General features: G+C 37.9%; 1 protein-coding gene across 2 annotated transcripts in view; it reads right to left on the reverse strand.

Annotated features, from left to right (window-relative positions):
* Positions 1 to 16,024, reverse strand: part of LOC131553632 (A disintegrin and metalloproteinase with thrombospondin motifs 2-like) — a 163,595-nt gene extending 147,571 nt beyond the window's left edge. For both annotated transcript variants that reach the window (XM_058798433.1, XM_058798432.1), the window contains exons 1-2: positions 15,688 to 16,024; positions 13,219 to 13,610 (exon numbers count right to left, since the gene is read on the reverse strand). In XM_058798433.1, the coding sequence (XP_058654416.1) occupies positions 13,219 to 13,610; positions 15,688 to 15,772 (477 nt within the window). In that variant the 5' untranslated portion in view covers positions 15,773 to 16,024. The remainder of the gene's footprint in view (positions 1 to 13,218; positions 13,611 to 15,687) is intronic.
* Between the last annotated feature and the right edge of the window lie 4,915 nt (positions 16,025 to 20,939).

The following is a 20,939-nucleotide window of genomic DNA, read 5'->3' on the forward strand; positions in this document are numbered from 1 at the left end:
CTACTTAATATAAAAATTCAAGTTATTTATTTTCTAATAAGCTCTTACCCAAACCAATATTAAATTACAGAGTGTGACAGGTGTACAGTTCAGCATTTGGTCCTTAGGGCAGTTAATTTATCTCATTGACAAATGTATAATTATTGTACATTGTGGAAAAACTGGTAAAACTAGTTAGAAAAATGATCTTAGACAATACTTGAGTGGCATAAATCTATTTTTAAATAACAGCTGTATATTGGGATGTGGTGGAAATGACATTTGTTCATTGCAGGTTGGAAAAATTTAAAATATTAACAATTTCTCTTGTAATCTAAGTTTGTCCTCTTACAGACCTTAAAACTAGACAAATTATTTAAACTTATGAGACTGTGTTACGTGACTTTTGAACAAGTTTTTTTTTATTCAACTTCACAAGGCTAAAAGTGCCCCTAGTTGAAGAAACGCCCATATATATATATAGAAGATTTTCAATTATGAACTGTGCCTCTGTGTTTGGTGTATGTGTGCATGAGTTACATTTTTTACACCTCTCTCCAGCGTACAGCAGAAAAAGCAGAGTGCAGCACTTTAATCCATTGCTGTTAAGAGGAATTTAGATAGCACATCAAACAATTAAATGGTAAAGAATAACTGTCATCCTTCCATTCAAGTCATAATTAGGCATAAACGTTACAGACTGTTATAAACGATAAGCTCTTATTGAAATTAAATGGCTCATTTTCAGAGAACGAGAGGCTGAGATGCTTTCCAGTATTCACTATCGACTGTTCATTGATTAGTCGCATGCTGGCAGTTTATAAGGGAAATGCTGATGCTTGTTGCACTGATTCTGCTCTATATTAATGTTGATGAAGCAAAATTACTGTAATAAATCAACCAGAGTCAACTTACCACTGACTCCAACCTGATAGGATCCCATGGGGCTGATTTCTGCCCCACACTCACACAAACACACACCACACACACACACACACACTTCATGCACCTGGTCTACCTACTTTTTACACTGCTTCCTAAACAGATGTGTTGGAACAAATGATCAAAGCAATTTTCTATATTAATCTGAGGTTTTTTTGTCCAACCTACCCACAACTACTGTCCAAACTCTTCACTAGTGATTATGCTGTGAGGTGAAAGGCAGCAGACATTAATAATAAGGACAATAATATAATTAAATGTTTGCAATTTATATGTAACACAATTTTTTGGATATAACATCAATGGAGAAAGATGTTGTTTGCGTCCAGATGGTGTAATTGCCACATCTACCAGCAGGGGATAACAGGGCCACATTAAACCAGCTGAACCGTGACCCTTGGGTTAGGACACAGCACTTCAGTGAATTGCCATGCTAGGGCCAAATATTCAAACCAACAGAGCCACCTCATCCCACATCCCACAAGTTTGGCCTGGATGCTGAGAGAAAGAAAATTGCATGTTTACATGCTGAATATCCACACATACAGTCCAGCGCTCAGAATAGAGAATGACTGAAGTTATAAGAGTTTCAAAGAGCCAGACCCCCAAAAAAAGTTTATAGGTTTACAAACCATCAAGAGGGTTTGTTTGCAATTCAAGGCAGTGAACAAGCTTGAGATGTAAGCGTAAAAAATACATTTTTTTGTTGTTTAAAATACTCAACATTCTTCACAATGTTTTCTTTTGTGTTCTATAGAAGAAAGACAGTCATACAGATTTGGAATGACATGAGGGTGGGTAAATAATTTGGGGAAAATTTAGATTTTAGGTGGAACTGCCCCTTTAAGAGAGAACTGCCCCTATATAGAATGGCTTTCTGGTGGGAGACACATGCACAATTCACTTGCTCTACCTGGAAATTGCAAAAGTAAACTGATAAGATGTGTTTAAAAGGTATAGAAAAGCATAAATGCTTCTGATGGATCTGACCAGAGTGACTGATGTGATTTCTGTGGGCTACATTGCTAATGTCATGCAGTGTGATAGAAAACTAATTACATCCTGTGGGTGTAAAATAGCACTTGAACTTTTTTTAGTAGTCGTACAATCTCTAGACACAGCACAAGACTATTATTGGTACTCAGACATTTTGTAAATACATGCTAGCCTACATGAGTGTAAAAGGAGAACAGTCAATGTTAACTATATTAAACAGTTTTAACCTAGCTAGTGGATTTCAGTCGTAACCTGTGCAAATGATTGCAAATGATATGCCACACTAAGCTAAAATACATGAGTGCGATAATACTGCTCATTTCACCAGTAAAACAGTACATTGCTCGGTAATTCAATAGGATTTTCAGATCTCTCAATATTATTTATGTGGCTCCAGCGAGAGGCAGACACAATTTGTGCCCATCTGTGGTTTGCCGCTCACTGAAGAGGCCATACTTATGTGATTTATCTTACAAAATAACACAGTAGTGAGGTATTACCTCAGACGGAGAAAAAAGGTAATGGCATTTTATCTAGAAGGAGAATACCAGAGTTCTCCACCGTACCGAATTACAGTGAAAAAGGACTCCAGCAGGCGGCCTCAGTTTTCCACAATACGTGAGTCTCGAAATTGAATTATCTCTGTTAGTGTCAAAAAAACAGACAAGTGCTTTGATAAAAGGCATGTTATCAATTATTTCGCTAAAGGTGATGGTACTCCAAGTGCCATTTCTCTAAGATAAACAATTTTAAGGTCTGATTTCTGCGTTAAGAGTGTTGGGTGGGGGCGTTGTTGTTGCATTGAGAGGAATTGTCACTTTGCCCATTATTCCCATAGATATGGATGCCCTGCCTCTAAGAGAGGCCCGCTGATGGTAATGTGCTGCCTCTGAAACACTGAATTACCGCGATACATCAAAGCTGCAGCTGCGAAGAGGAAAAAGTGTCAAAACAGTGCACACAAGCCTGGTCATTTCTCATAGTTAACCTCCTTAACTAGATTACCCCTCACCACTTCTACCGCAGCCCTCGTACGCCGTCTTCAGATTCAGCCTCCAAAACAGGGTCAAATACAACCACGACCTTGACGTTGAGGCTCTGCAGCAGCAGATACTATAGCCCAAATATCCCAGAGCGCATGGAACGTGCTATCGGATGCAATACGGTGAGTTTTTGTCTCAGGGAAATGTGACCACATCAATGAAAGTTCAAAAGCAAAGGCGGTTGGCAGCTTGCAATTAACGTATATCGACTTTCTTCTCAACCTTGAGTTTACTGTTTGCACTTACGTCAAACACTCCAATCAGCTGTCCTGAGTATTGGCCATCAAGAGGTTGATATGGCCAGACCCATAGGTCTTTCTTTAGGGCATCAATTAAGGAAAGGCGCAGCGATGCTCATGTCATTTTAGACGGCCAGGTTTGATTGGAAACTGATGCGAAACCCTGCAGGACGAACTCAACACCTGATGACAGAGCGCTCTGTTATTTTGGACTCGAGCCTGAGAGCAGATTGTCAGCCAAATAACTGACATCTTAATGTGAGCATCAGTGCTTTTGGCAAATGAAGACTTCAATGTTTCGAGCTCATCTTGGCTTATGATGCTGAGACCTGCATTGTGTTCTAAACATATCTTTTTGGTGACTCAGTACTCTGGTGAACTTGTCTGATGCTTTTGCTATAACAGAGCCTATGTTCACCAAGTTTGGGGTCAGATTAGAATTAATAAACATTTATTTATTTACTTTTTGGTAGTGTTGATGCTTGTTCAATTTCAGGCAGCCTTGTCCCTTACGATTTTTATTTAAACTAAAACATTAATATAATATGAATAGTATCAACTGAAATATGAGACAGTGAAGAAAAAGAAAATTTAAGGGTTAAAATCACTTAATAATTACAGAATACATAGAATTTTTTTGTTGTTGTCAATTATTTTCAGTCAAGCTGAAATCTTTTCAAATTATGCAAAATATGTGAAAATATAAACAAAATAGTTACTATGAAAGTAGTCTTAGCAAGAAAACTAATTTCCCATTCTATTCCAAAAATGCTTAAAATGTCATTTCCATGACACAATACATAATCTGAGATGTGGTAGAAATGACGCTATGATGGAAAAGTTCACAACTTTCAGGGGAGAAAAAAAGATAAAAATGACAAAATTCTGTAGTAATAGATTTATACTGTTAGTAGACGAATTAAATAAACTAGTACGAGTGTAAAAAAAAAGAGTTTAAGATACTGCTCTCCGGGTCAAAAGTGATCATAGTTGAAGAAACACTAATAATAAATGGTCTCCTGTAATTTTCCCACACAAGAAGGTAATATTCCAGCAGCAACAGCTTGTGACTCAGCTGGATTTTTGACCTCTTTGCAGATGAACTGTGTTCCAAGTTTCTCTGATCACTCCCATTCCAGCATGGTGAGTTCCAAATACAGCCTGAAATCCACAAAAATTCAGAGTCTAAACAGTATTCCCACGACAAGATATCTGAGCATGTTTTAAAACAGCTCAAATGAACGCTGGCCAAGCAAAATAGAAGACCCACAATTTACGGGTGCTCTGGCTCTAAGGTTAAGTGCTTTATTTGGAGGAGAACAGCTAATTCTTGCCATCTTCCTTATAGAATACAGCTTTTTGTGGAGGAGCTTTGATCTTATTATGCTTATTAGGACAGTAGTGCTGTAAATCTATCTGTTAAATGCCGCTTACAAGCTGTGCATATGCCATCCGCCTCACCCCAGGCACAAATTATACAGTGTCTGTATGAATCCAACACCTCCTCACCCTATCAAATTCATTTAAAACAGACTGTGCTGTAACAATTTAAGAAACTTATTTCTGGCAAATACGCGGTTCTTCCCATCGGTGGCACATTAGAGCCTCAGATGGCCAGAGGAACTCAGCGAGTCTTTGGGCGGGGATGGATAGACGCGCTCACAGAATGACTTGAGACAGCATCAGTCATCTGATGTTACAGCCTACAGCTCAAGCCCCCGAGCAGGGGGGAGGTGGGGTTACCAGAGGGGAGAGTGAGCAAGGAAGAGGCAGAAAATATAATATTGAGGAAAGAAAGAGCTTTTCCTTGGGAATCGAGGTGAATGCAGGCAACGTGCTGTCACACATGAGGAAAAAGACAATCAGAGGGGCCATGTCACATCCCATTTCTATCAAAGACACAAGTCACCACGAAACATTCAATCCAGCACCACACATGGGGATCAAAGTAGCATGTCTTTATAGCACCCGTATGATATTAGCTTGGAGAAGACAGGTCAAAATCATGCTTTTAGTCCTTAAAGGGACAGTTCACCCAAAAATGAACATTCTGTCATCATTTGTTTACCCTCTCAAGCTGTTACAAACCTGTATGACTTTTTTTCTTTTCTTCTGTGGAAGATATTATGAAGAATGTTTCAACTGTTTTTGTCCATATCACATGGCGGCAAGAAGATAATGACAGAATTTTCCTTTTTATCTTTTTAAACTATCCCTTGAATAAGAATTAAAGAAGCAGTCATGATTATTACTGCTTTAACAGCATCCCCAAATAAAATAAATGCTCATAAATTCAATACTCTTTCTCACATGCAAAATCAGTTCTTTACATTTTCATGTAATTTTTTGAATCATTATAAATCATTATTTACTAGATTTTAGTAATAGTTTGAATTAGTGTTTATTTTATTTATTTTTTATTTATTTATTTTTTTTTAATTTAAAAAAATTGTCATTTTCATTAGTTTTTGATTATGTCTAAAATGTTATGAAAATGAGAAATGCTCCCTTGGCAACTAAAATAAAATAAGTTTATTTCTATATTTTATTTCAAGTAATAGAATTTCTTAGTTTTAGTTAACTAGATGAACACAAAGCAGTTATTTGTGCTTGCAATGTTAAGATTCCCATCTTTTGCAAGTCTCTGGGAAGATTTTATGATTCAGAATGGTGCTCACGAGCGCCCCCTATGCAACTGCTACAGCAGACTGCTATCTGACAGTCCATGTGGCATTACCTCACCAAAGTGTAGAGCTGGAGACATGAACTGGAAAGATATTTTGGAGGCCCTATCATCACTGTGCCCTTGAACAAGGCACTTAACCTCGAATTGCTCCTGGGTGGCTGGGCCTCTGTTGAAGCTTTTTTATGTGCAACCTGCTTCTATCTTAAGATGCAAACAAAACACAGTGGTAAAGGAGAATGCATGCAAGAGTGATATACAAGGAATAAATAACTGGATTACAGACAAGTGAAGCCATCTTTTTAGCAGAGAGATTGTGAAAAAATAGCACAGGAACATTAGAGGCAACAGATCTCACCACAGCAGGAACCCATGGAGTGAGATTCTTCACTCGCCGTGGAAGAGGAACATAAAGCAGCAAGCATGATGATTAGCACGTTACCAGCGCAAAAGAGCATGGAGGATACACATATTCTTAAATAGTCATGTTTTAATGTGGGGAGGTTTTGCTTTTATTGAAGAAAATCCAATAACCCTGCTGAAACAGCCAGCATATGCTGTGTTTTGCATGCTGGTCCCTAGCAGACTTTTAACTAGCTTATTCAACAATACTTCCTACAGCGATTAGCTTCACTATAAAGAACCAGGCCACTCCATTATGTTATTTAACAGCATGTACTGGTCCATCAGCTAGACCAAGCTTTAGCTATTGTAGTTAACAACTGTCATTTCAATGAATGGGGATGCTAATTGATAGATTTCTCCAGGTTTCACAGACCTCTTTGAGCTAAACCAGCACCAAACCAGTACTAACTATAATAAACTAGCTTTGACCACCATGCAAATTCGTGCTAAAAGATTCATGCTGGTCTTTGCAGAAGTGAAGTGCTTTCATTAAACTAGAACTTATTGCCTTGAAAAACTCTTGGAGCTTGGAGACTCATGGGAGGATCTGAACTGGAAATGAACTAAGGCATCAGAAATTGCTTGAGTAAGATTAAACCAATCTCTAATGCTTCTGTAAACAATTGTTTGATGCACAGCATGTTACAGGAATTGTGACTAGAAAATATTTTGGTGGGGTACTTGCCTTTGGCAGATGGGAAAGATTTGTCTTGCATCCTAAGCGTGGGAATGTTCTGAAGCTCAACTTCTGGCCAAATTAATATTATTACAGGAAAAAATACATATTTGGATTGTGTGTACATATTTGGGATACGTAATATGTTTTGCAAGTTTCAGTACTTCAATATTCAGCAATCTGCCAGTTAAAAGTGAAAAGTGAAAATGAAAATGCAATGATTACAAATTTTAGACAGACAAACAGACAGACAGACAGACAGACAGATAGACAGATAGACAGATAGATAGATAGATAGATAGATAGATAGATAGATAGATAGATAGATAGATAGATCAGTCACAGCCAAAAAATTAAAACACTTCAATCATGATCCAAACCAAAACAACACTGTTTTTACTGCATCAATAACAAAAACAAATGAAACACATCAGCATCTGGAAGCCTGGAGGTGTGAATGCGTACAAAACAGTGTGATATCGTCCTGTTTTGCTGCTTATGAAACTGCACCAACTCCACCTCCCAACAGATAAATGAAGGGAGTGAGAAGGAGACTCTCAGGAGCTCCAGGTGAACAAGCTGCTAAATGTTCTGCGCTAAGCATCAAGGCCCATGGATATTGGGTGAGACACACTGATCATTCTTTCTGGACCAGAAAGGGATAAATCAGATCAAACACCTAAAAACATGTGATTTTGATACATTTGGGTTTTTTTATTGTGTCAGTAACACCGTGTTTCTGTTACCTTTGTGACTCTCCAACTTGTTAATCTTCAGTTTATGACGAAAAAGCAGCTTTAATTTGGTAAGCACAGGCTCAATAACAACAACCATTTACAACTTCATGACAATTATACCGTTAGAGCAACAGCACTCTTGCCTGTGTGATGTTGTTTTATAATATAATGAAAGAATATAAAACTCCCATTATATCCCATCTAAAGCAGAAGCTGAGCACTTGGGGAATTGTTACCTATGTCATCCAATCACTTTCTGTCATTTCTTTTCTTGTCATTCCTGTGATTTCAATTTTATGTCTGTATGTTCTGATAAAGAACATATAGCAAATACATTTTGCATACAGTATTACCATGAGTACATTTGTGCATTTGGCAGATGCTTTCTTACATTATAAAATAAATGACATTAATTTGTTAATCAGTGCACATGTTCCTGGTGCAAACCCACAACCTTGCCGTTGCTAATGTCAAAGAAATACAGATAAAAATCTTCTGCTATTAAAATTTCACCTACATAATGTCTTGGCTCATGTGGAATTTCCTCATGTAGTACCAAAGGGAAATCCCTCGTCTTTTTTATGCGTTCAGTGCACAAACTGTGAAATGGCTGCTGAATTGCAGTCGGTAGGAATTGGTAATTGCAGGTTATGAGAAACATTCCTGCCCTCGCGCTGAGCCGCTGACTGGCTGATAAAAGCCTCTTGATTGAGTAATTGTGCGTTTGAGAGCCACATTGCAGGGCGGAGTCTGTAATCATAGCGTAATCTCTTGTTCGTTCATGCCCAGCACCAGCCAATTCACACAAATTCGAACAAAAGAGGTCAATAACAGCTGCTCAGCAGAAAATTGATATAATGATTATACTCAGAAGTAAATGGCACTTGAGCTCCGCTAAGTCAGCTCACCATCACTGTTATATCCATGGAGACGCTAGTGCTTTCGGCCTACAGTGTTTTCAGACTTAACCACCTGTGTCATTACCAGATCATCAACTCCTAAAATGACCAACTGACTCTGCTGAGTTGTTAAAACTGTTATTTAATGACTCAGTGGCACTTATGGGACTTGAAATGGTTTAAGCCTGGAGCAGACCCCCCTTAAACTACAGGAATGAGATTAGCTGGGTGAGATCAAGTAATGCTTTCAGAACTTCAAGCCAACCGCAAGTAAAAGTGAAGCAAGTGAAACAGATGTTCCACAACATGTAAGGCGAATGGAGTGCTAATGTTCCTCGTGGGACTCTACGCTCTATTCATCACCTCGTCAAAATTAGATACGCTGCCGTACTTGTGTTGGAAGTGTTAAGAAAAAAATTAGCTCTTCCAACAGGTCCTAAAGTATCTAAGGGAGCTATAGTGGTACTGACGTGACAAATGCCAATAAACCATATCTTTATAGGGGAGTTCACACTGACAACAAATGTACTGAAAGTCCTTTATTTTTAATAAAAGTGTTGTTGTTGGAGAGATAAACAGACAGACCGGCAGACAGACAGATAGATAAACATTCAGGTCATATAATTTAAGCAGTTTCCCCTATTAGTGGGGATACTGTCGCTCTGTGAGTAAAGTCAAACATGATTGATTCTAGTGAACAGCTTTGCCTTTTGGTGCTGATGCTGCTGTCAACTAATGCCAGCAATGCACACTATGATGATGGGCAGAGGGTCTGATTGATGGTATGAGAGCGTTGCTGGATGCTGATTCGCCCCAAGAGATGAGAAGAGGCAAGAGTATAATTGCGTCGGCCAGTGAAGTGTGTGAAAGGATTAGGCCTTGGCCACTCTTCAGCACACCCATATAAAAGACTGTCCCCCCTGGGAAGAAGCGCGCTGGCCTGCTTGTGTACTGAAACCAGCGTGCCGACAGCACCATTCGTCTTCAATACGCCTCTCCTCCCCTGCCTGTTTGCTATCTTAGCCTTGGCCTTGTCTTTCACCAACCATGGCGTGTCCTCTCCCATCCTGCTCAGCTGCTCAACACTGTCTCTGTCTTCATTAGTCTGGCCATATTACGGTGGTGTCTTTCACCTGTCTGTTTCCAGTTTGGTTTTCTGAACATTATCCTGTGAAAGTTTAGCTGTTCATTTAGTTGCGGTTAAAAGATGCCAACTGGCTCACCATCAAGACTATGGACAAAAAAAGAGAGTAGTGAATACTAAACAAACAGTTCTGCCAAAAATGAAATTTCTGTCATCATTTAATCACCCTAATGTCTTTCCAAACCCATATGACTCTCTTTCTTCTGTGAAATAAACAATTAAATAGTTTGAAGAATCTACACACTTCATAGTGACCACAGCTGCTAAGCTCCGAAAAGAACCACAAAAGTAATCCACATGACATTCAAATAATTGGTTTTTGTCAGCTTATATATATATATATATATATATATATATATATAAGTACATAAGATAATATATAAGTACATAAGAAAGTCACTGCCTTTTGTTGCTTTCATATTGGAAAATAGCGCCCCATCATCTAGTGAGTGGACAGGCTTAATTTTTCTAGATTGTAAAAACAATAAAGATTTTCCCTTGAGTCTCTGTAAGTGCTAGCGCAACCTGCAACATTGGGCCATGCCCCACAATAAAACAGATGTATGCACAGTCAACATTTTGCTATTATTAAAGGATATCTTGGCCTCAGTCATTTTATTAAAAAACAGAACATGTACAAATAGGCCTTTCAGCTGTTAAAGAGTCTTGTCATGTCTAAAGCTAAGCACTTAAAGGGCTACACTCTCAGAACTACATAATTGAAAACCTTAAAAAACCTTTAGCAATTAAAACTGTAACATCCCAAAAGACAGATGTCTGCACACACATTGTACTGTATATCGTGTCGATAAACACCTGTTGATAAACCATACAAAGAATTCTCAGTTCTGCCTTACTAAACCAGACCCTCTGATTATCACGGATACATCCCACCTCTGACACTTGTAAACCATACACCTCTGATTTGTGGAAAAAGATGGTTTCGGAGAAAACATAATACCACATAAGTGGATTTCTCTTCAGCCCATGTGACCTCTTTCTCGATGAGCAGATGTTTTGGATGTTTTGATTTTCTCTCGTGTTCCTTGAACAACAATTGGTTACTGCCACAATGTCTATCTACCTACTTCCATCTGGTAGCTTCCCATCTCATTAAAGACCGTTATACAGAGCCTATAACCTTAAAAAATTGTATTTTGTATGCATGCATGTATGTATATGTCTGTGTGTGTGTGTGTGTGTGTGTGTGTGTGTGTGTGTGTGTGTGTGTATATATATATATATTTTTTTTTTTTGCCACTACAAAAACAGAAAAACAAGCTTCTGTATACATGTAAATCAGGGTGAAACTTCAGATTAAAAATGTTTACAATCCAGCTCCCTTGATTTGTCTCTCTGAATGTACTGGGCTATCCAAAATACATTCAAAATACACTGCAATTAGCATGGCCACTCTTCATTTTGCAACATTATCACGTTTACAATGCTCTTCTCTACAAACAAATATCTGTAATATCAAGAGCCGTGAAGCTAAGGTTGCATTTATTCTCTCTGTTGAGGAGTATCACCCTCAGAGGAAATGGAGTTACTGAGGCTGTTCTATATGCAAGATGCCCACGGCTGTAGCCCTGGATGACCCTGAGTGTTTGAAGCTGAAGGACAGCATGGAGACAGGGTTTAATCCTGTGGGCACTATGCCCACTGGAGCATGCATACACAAACACACACAAACTGACAAAGTGTAGACATACCTGTGCACAAGCACGCAAACACAAACACATATATTTAGAAAAATGCCTGTAAGCTCTTCATATGGGGCATACATACAGGTTATGACATAAAGAGCAATGAAATGCTACAGGCTACTACATGCAAATTAAACATAATGGTATACTGGTATACTAGGTTTTTTTTATCCAATACCCATTATATATATATATATATATATATATATATATATACACACACACAATGTACTGTATATATGTATAGCTCATATTTTAATTATATTACCTGAAAATACATTACTTTTGGATTTCAAATATACACTCAATAGAATGTAGTGCATTTTTTTTTTTTTTTTCCACAAGGGCTATGATACTTCTACGAGACCAACAGAGCAGACAGTACAGCCCTCACTGGAACTGTACTTAATGTCTACATCATTTATTTGACCTCTTAGTTTAACCTGTTTATGAAGTTTCCTCGCTCTATTTATTTTCTTACTCTCTTTCTTGTTGTATAAAGATGTCAGCCACAGGGGGCGTATGGATCTCGTGATCTCTGACAGACTTTCTGAGCTTCTCTTCTGGGCCCATTTACAATTATAGTTTTATTTGTGTAAAGAAAAAAAAACCTCCAGTAATTAACAAGAGACCTCTGCTCCAATCCTCACATCTGTCGCTGCCATAAACACAGATCTCAGTACACACAAGAAGTCACAAAGCACACTCTACCGCTCAGCTATTTATTTGCCTTTCAGCTTGTATTAGGAATATCCCTGGATACTCACAAAATCTATGAACTAAGATAACATTTCAATATTTGAAATGAAGAGACAGATAGTTTTAGGTAGCTCCATGGCTTACTGCAAATACTTAAGGCACAGGACAACAAAATTTAGGCTACACCGTAAAAAAAGACCTTAGCAGGACTCTCATTACAGGGTCATGTACCTTAAAGGAATAGTTCACCCAAAAAATGAAAATTTTCTGAACATTTACTCACCCTCAGGCCATTCATTAATTTGTTTTTTCATTGGAACAGATTTGGAGATATTTTGCATTACATCACTTGCTCCTCAGTGAATCCCCTGCAGTAAATTGATGCCAGAATGAGAGTCCAAAAATTATAAAAACATCACAGTATTTGTTTAGATCTGATCTGTTTTGATCTGTGCATATTTCTCTCCTGATTCAGACAAGGTGACTTTTTTACTGGAGGAAGCAATATTATGTGAAGTTGGTTTGAAGTTAAAAAATTAAGCTCTTCAGGATGGATTTGTTTGTTACAAATATGCAGGTTTTCACGTCACAAAACATTAATTGATGGACTGAAGTCGTGTGGATTACTTGTGGATTATTGTGATGTTTTTAGCAACTGTTCTCACGGCACCCATTCACTGCAGAGGATCCATTGGTTGTGATGAACTCATCTACATCTTGGATTGAATAAGGGTAAATATTCAGCAAATTTTAATTCTTGGGTGAACTATTCCTTTAATGTCAGATCTAGTATTCCTATACATGAAAATCATGTATGGGTGTATTTAAACAATTTAAGAGCACCTTAAAATACCTATGCACAAGAAATCTATATGTACATGACAACCCCAATAAAACACCCAATTTGCATGCTGATTGATTTTAAGAGGGATTAAACTCTTCTTTTTCATTAAAGTTTGTTTTCAGTGATAGCAATGTTTAATCATATTGTTTAGATTCATGAAGGGTTTGTGTGAATTTAGCGGACATACTGAACACCACACAACATGAAGGCCAATGTGGCCACTTACCAGGCCGTCGCAGTTACTAATAGCTACGGAGGCACCCTGTATGTCCGTAATGTCACCAACATACATGCAGTCGCTTTTCAAAGGCTCGGAGTGCGTGCCGTCGGATTCCTGCCACTCCATCTTGGCTCCGGGAGCCACCAGGCGCGTGTTGCGGTGCAGACGCAGGTGAAACTCCCGGCCGAAGACAGTGATGTTGTAGTAGAGTCGCTCTGGCTTGCCTCCTCCGGACTCATGGTGGGCGTGGTCGGCCAATGCCGCCTCTCTTCTCCAGCGCCTACGGAACTGCCCATCTGCTGGACCAACCGATACCGCATGGGACAGGAAGCGGCCTTCTGCATCAGTAAGAACGGGCTTCACCAGTCCATAGTCCCCCAGAACGTGCTGCAGGGAATCTGCATTGAGTTACACACAAAGATAGTCAGTCAGACAGCACACATTGGTTGTAGAGCATCAGCATCTATAATAAATGTCACTAGGCTGCATGGCGACTTTCATGTGATGTTTGCAGAAACAATGGTTCTTCTGATTAAATTTAAATGTGTTTATGTTGATACTTAAAATGAACATTCCTTTCCATGCAGGAAGTAAATGCACATGAGAAGCAATGGGTCAGATGGGTCCGGGTGAAGAAACACATTAACACTTGTTTGACACCATCATTTTCCGATTTAACGACGCCTGTTTGTGCACAGACTGTGTGAGACTGTATGAAAAGCGTGTTGTTCTGTGTCTGTAATAGTAATAGCCTGCCTCCCATTATGAAATACCAAGATAAATAAAATGTATCATTCATAATATGCCTTATTATTTTCAATGACAGCCAGATGCATGATAGACGTATTTACAATATTGAAATATATCAAGAAGAATCACAGCAGCAGACTCACATAGGAGAAAAACAAAAGTAATTGACTTAAATGGTCTCAGAAGAAGATCACTCATCCTAAATGAGTGTCACAAAACCTAGTGAGCAGCCTACCAAGGCAGCATTTTAGGCATCACAGGCAGATTCAGAGTCAGCTTGCACTCATCCAAACACGCCTGTGTGTGATGCCCAAAAATGTCCCATGCATTCCTATAAATGTTGTATGCACCCTTAACGCCTAAAATATTCCACTCACCTATGTCTCACCACAAATTCTGCACACACCTATGATTCCCAAAAGAGTCAAGTGCACCTGTAATACTCAATAATACTTTATGCACCTGATGCACAAAAAATCTCCACTAATCTATGATTCCCAAAAATGCTGCACACACCTATTTTGCCTAAAAGCGAAGCACAAAAAAGCTTCTTTTCCATATGATGCTAATGTAATGTTGCACACAGCCATGTGCCCAATAATACTTCATGCACCTGATGCACAAAAATTCTGCACACACCTATGATGTCCAGAAATTATGCTCGACAATGTTTCACTTACTTATAACGATAAAAAAATTGCACAGCACACACCCATCATTCCTAATAATAATTCATGCACCTGGAGCACAAAAATTCTGCACACACCTATGATGCCTAAAATGATACTTGAAAATTCCTCAGTTACTTAAAATGCTCAAAAATGTTGCTTACATTGGCTATGATGGCCAATAATAATATATGCAACATGATGCACAAAAATGCTGCACACACCTATGATGCTCAAAAATCCTCCACTCACCTAGGATGCTCACACTTATGATGCCTAACAATTATTCTCAAAATGCTTCAATTATCTATGTCCCTCAAAAATGCTGCAAACACCTATGATGGCCAACAATGTTGTCTATCTATATTTTGAGACACAGCCAATATGTCTGTTCAAAGTGATGCTGAGCTTTTCATGTGCATCTCTGAAGAGAGCACTTACTCCTGCATATTTATTTATTTCAAGCTCTAATTTGCAAATAACCATTACAAGTCACCAACAAACATAAAGTTGTAGCACAAACATGTAACCTTCAAATATTTCTCTTCCCAAATCAAAAGTTCAGTTTCAGAGCTTTAGTTTTTTGAGTTTCTTTATACAAAACGCATATGTTTAAACGCCTTCAATGGAGGAGAACAGAACGGGGACATTTCTTTATTTGAAATCAATATCCTGCGATACTTCCGCTCTCAGACAGATCAATATCGCCAGAGAGTCCGTCAAAGATCGCAAGCGCGAGGAGGGAAAAAAACAAACACCCAAAACATTTCCACTACACCAGAGCTGCGCTGAAAATTATTTTCAGCAGCATGTGAAACAAACACTCTTCACAACAAACAGTAATGACACAGCGCACGAGAATGCCACGGCTGTTTATGTTTCCTAAAGCTCCAGAGAATAATTAAAAAGATCAGAAATAGCCCGTGCCACAAGTTTCTTTCACACAGGGATGGGGACAGTGCGCAAACAGCCAGGTCTGATGCGCACTGGGGTGGTACCGGGCAGGACGTCTTGCGATGGGATGGAAGTGTAAATAGGTAAAGGCAGGCGCACGTACCTATGCTACTGGAGATATAAAGGCCGTTCGTCTGCAGAAAGGTCGGCAGTGTAATTAGGATAGTAAATCCGGCCGCGAAATCCATGGCAGCTCCGAACTGCGCAGGTGAGAGAGACGGACTTTGGGATCCAGCGTGTTAAAGTTCCCTGCGCGACCAGCAACCGCCACGCCAGCAACAGCCGCCCGCAACTTACTGCAAAGTGCACTAGGAGAGAGCGCGTGTCTCTCTCTCTCTCTCTCTCTCTCTCACTCTCTTCCTTCCTCTCTCATACACACACACACACACACACACCCTCTCCCTCCTCACCGACTCTTATAGGTTTCTGTCAACACCTGAATGCTCGTACAGACGCGTGCGCACGAGCTCTCCACAGTGCTGAGTGACAGAGGGATGCGGAATCATTTCACACAGCGCGGAAATATAAATATTGATATTTCGCATTCTTCCGCATGTAAATCACATTTTAAGGACTTCAAACTACACGTGTGAGTGAATGCTGAATTTTTTAAATGTCGCTGCTTGACGTCTAAAACTTTTACAAATGAAATGCTGCTTGTGTGAGGTTATTCTCCAAGACCTGCTCAAACTTTTTGCAGGGCTTCATCACATTCAGTCACAGCATCATCAGCTGAGCAATAGCGCCCCCTTGAACACACACACACACACACAGACTGTCACTTATTCAATATTCACAGGTAGGCTCAAGTACCTCTTCATCAACACCAAACCAAAAATCATACTACAATTAGCATTAGCATTAATATTAATTATTTATTATTTTTATTTACAGTGGAAGAACAACAGTGTTATCCACACAAATGTATAAAATATTACACACAGCATTGTAAACATCATATTTTATTATGAGCCTCTGTCAAACAGTTGAGATGTCCACTATAAGTCAAATCTCTTTTAATGCAAAGGGTGATGGGTTAATGGCCTACCAGGTAAAGATATATAAAATTAATTAAATAAAGTATTAGTATACAAAAAGTAAATTAACTAAAAGCCATATAGCATTAAATAATTAACTGACATTCAAATAAAATGTACTGTATGCATGATGTGTAAAGCACTGCATTCTTGAAAAACAGACTTTTCAGTGTATCAAAATGCTTGAGAGGCCCTTTAAGGGATACAAATCAATTCATAAATACATATATGCTAGCAAACAAACAAATAACACAATTATTTATTCATTCATTCATTTATTGTTAATAGTTTTTGAAGTTGAAGTAAACAAAAAAAATATATATTGGGTTTCACTTTATTTGAAGGTGTCCTTGTTACAGTGTAATTATACATTTAAGAACTGAGTAATAGTACTTACTGTATGGTTAGGGTTAGGGGTAACACTTTATTTTGATAGTCCACTTTAGACATTCTACTAACAATAAGTAACTTTGCAACTACATGTCAACTAGCAGTCATTAGAGTATTAGTAGACTGTCTGTTTAATATCTTCTAACATTTTATTTTGATGGGTCCACAACATACTTACTATCAGAAACTTTGCAAGTATATGTCAACTTATTCTACCCTACTGAGAGTTAGTAGACATGTAGTTACAAATTAATGATAATTAGTTGACATGTAGTTGACGCGTAGTTACAAAGTTACTTATAGTTAGTAGAATGTCTAAAATGGACTATCGAAATAAAGTGTAACCGGGTTAGGGTTTGGCTAAAGGTAACTTGCATGTAATTATGCATAATTTATTATTAATAATAATAATAATAATAATAATAAAGTGTTACCAATTGTAGTACAGTTTACACGAAAATGCTATTTCAGTGCATTTTGGAAATGTTAACATTTCATTTAATGCTTTACTTGCTGCTATATTTGTGAAAACTTTTACCTCACCAGTCAGTGTAGTTTCATATGAATATATAGACTATTCAGGTTTTTAATCTCTACCTGATATAATGTATTGTCAGAGCATGTCACTGAGAATAAGATATCCCTATTATTCTCAGGTATAAAAATGTTTCCTTATAATAATATTCTTCTATGAACGGTAGGTTCGCTCATATAGAGCATATAGTTTGCAGAATTGAATTTAGTGTATTTTCAGTAAGAATTCTAATTTCTATTGCATTTATGTCAAAAATAGAATTGTTCTGAAAAGGCAGATGAGCAGATAGCCTTTCTGAGATGTGGACAGAGAATGTCCTTGGTAGGGTCAAACACATGGCATCCATTCGTTTGCATGTATTAACATACCTAATGAGCGATGGGATGGATTTTAATTTTGCTCTTGAAAGGTTAGACTCCAGAGTATCAGGTTTAGAGAGTGTCAGAATTAATCTGACATACTCATTAAAAAGCTGCCAGACCCTATTAAGGTATGCTACAGTATTGATAAAAGTACATGGAAACATAAGCTGTTACTGCATATTTGCAGACAAAAATAAATATGAATATGTTTACCTTCAACTTCACCTGCACATCCACAAAGCAATATACATGGATGAAATCTGGTTTTTCATTATATTAGTGCAATTACACTGCACTAGTTTGGTTTGGCATAACGAGATTATTTGTTCCTATAATGTAAATCACTTGTCATATTAATGGACTGATTAAAGGAATAGTTTACCCAAAAAAATGCTGAATTATTCCTTTAATTGCAAATTGCCTCCACGTTGCAACCCTTGTCATTTGAAACAATATAATAACAAGATAAGTGTTACATTCATGAAAAGTTTTATCAAGGTCTCAAGGCCAAATGAGAAACAATGGTGTTCTTGACCCTGAGCAAATCCACCAGGTCAAAACGATCTTGTTCTATGTGTACTCCTGAAACAAGGCAATTCCAAAACAATTTATTGTCATTAATATGTTTATTGTCTCATTACAGTCAAGAATAAGAACATAACAGCAGAGGCAACTGATTCTAAATGGCCATGCTGATGTGAAACCCTGTTCATTCCACAGATGTACAGAGAGGTCAGCGCCAGTGTGCAACAGTGTAATTATCAAGCACATAACTGTGGCGGTGAAATTCCCTTAATGCTGCACATTTTTATCAAGCCCAGTTGGGAGGAGTACAAATGGAGCTTTTCTTGTGTGTGTGTTCATTGTGAGGCAGGAGATGTGTGTATCATGTTTCCCCATAAAGAGACGCCTGATGTTTTGATGGTCAATATGTTTGATCTTTTCCTTCTCACTTTTCACCATTACCTCTCGCAATCATCTAAACGTCACCAAAGATTTTTTTTCCCCTTACATGAACCCCTCTTTGTGAACATGCTAGTAAAAAGCAGGGATTATTGGTAATCAATGTGTAAGTTATATTGTAAATGATCTTGCTCTTTCATTACCTCATTGGTACAAGAGTAAGCGTTCAGAACTTTTTGTGAATCTGTGCACATACTGTGCATTGTCAAATGACTAGCTTAAATTGTCAATTCAATTCAATAGGAAATTGAATAAAAATGGAGCTGCTGTGTTAAACTTTTTGTTTTTTTATTTTTTGCAAGAACTATGACATTAACTTGAATTTATTAGATCAGAGAAATCAGAGAAAATAGAAAATCTTATAAAAGCCCATTTCTCCCATGGAATTGCCACTTTTTATGTCACAATTCTCACAATTTTCTCTCGCTGTCCCGAGTTTACATCTCACAGGGTTTTTTTTTCTTGGTTTTTTTTTTTGTTTTGTTTTTCTTTTTTTTCTTGGTTTTTTGTGCCCCAGATTATAAAATAAAAATGTAATTGAGACTTTTTATCCCATATTTTTTATGTTTGTTATCTAATCTTGTTATTAAAAATGATGTTATTAATCCCATGGCAGAAACAAGCTTTTACAAAATCTAGACCATTCTTAGCAGCAGATAAAAATGCATATTTCAGTTTCTTATTGACAAAAGTAATTAATCTAATACCATGCATGCAAATATCAATGTCACAAAGTGATAGCACATACAAGTAAATCAGTAATATATCTCTAAAACAGAACTTCGAAGGATGCCATAATTAAGCCTTGAACATTCAGAAAGTTTCTAAACTTCTGTTAAGCTTATTTTAGATAGGGAATAAATTTTCAGACAGTGTTAGGACAACGTTTTGAACATTGCACTGAGATCTAGAGGCAAAGAGATCCATCAGGACAATAATGAGTCATTGACTATAACTAGTGCTGTGTCAGTACTATGATTAGGTATAAATCCTGTCTGGAGGAAGCCACCTTTGTCGTTCCTGTGGAATAGGTGCAGTTGCTGAGCAACAACCATCTCCAATACCTTGGAGATAAAAAAGAAGTTCCATATTGGGCGATAATGTGACAGATCATGTGCAAGATTTTGTTTCTAAATGAAGGTTCAGTCGTTAAGGAAACTTTTGCCAGATTCCAATCAGTTTTTAATAATAGCTTGTTGTTGGAAAAAGACGGAGTAGACAAGTAGATGAACATGTAATTAGTCCATTGCAATGCATCTGGTAAACTGGGCTAAAGGGGCAGAAAAATATAAATCGTTAATGGTTTCATGACGTTGTCATGTATTGAAAAATACTGGAAATTAACTTAGCAAAATGCCTCCACTGTAAAATTTAGAAAAAATACTTTAAAATGGAGCATGTCCACTAACTGTCAAGCCACAGTTCCATCTGAAATCTTTATCCTGCATGGAAGAAAAAGAGCATGGAGGACCTTGACCCAAGCATGAAACATATAGCACTGACAGGTAGCAGATCAAGACAAATGAGATCTATAGAGTACGTACATAAAGATAGTGGGAAGACTGTGTGTGTGTGTGTGTGTAGCATATACAGTGGGGCAAAAAGTACTGTATTTAGTCAGCCACCAATTGTGCAAGTTCTCCCACTTAAAAAGATGAGAGAGGCCTGTAATTTTCATCATAGGTATACCTCAACTATGAGAGACAAAATGAGAAAAAAATAATCCAGAAAATCACATTGTAGGATTTTTAAAGAATTAATTGGTAAATTCCTCAGTAAAATAAGTATTTGGTCACCTACAAACAAGCAAGATTTCTGGCTCTCACAGACCTGTAACTTCTTTAAGAGGCTCCTCTGTCCTCCACTCATTACCTGTATTAATGGCATCTGTTTGAACTCGTTATCAGTATAAAAGACACCTGTCCACAACCTCAAACAGTCCAACTCCAAACTCCACCATGGCCAAGACCAAAGAGCTGTCAAAGGACACCAGAAACAAAATTGTAGACCTGCACCAGGCTGGGAAGACTGAATCTGCAATAGGTAAGCAGCTTGGTGTGAAGAAATC

Source organism: Onychostoma macrolepis, chromosome 14 (genome assembly GCF_012432095.1).
Source record: "Onychostoma macrolepis isolate SWU-2019 chromosome 14, ASM1243209v1, whole genome shotgun sequence".
Taxonomy (NCBI): Eukaryota; Metazoa; Chordata; class Actinopteri; order Cypriniformes; family Cyprinidae; genus Onychostoma; species Onychostoma macrolepis.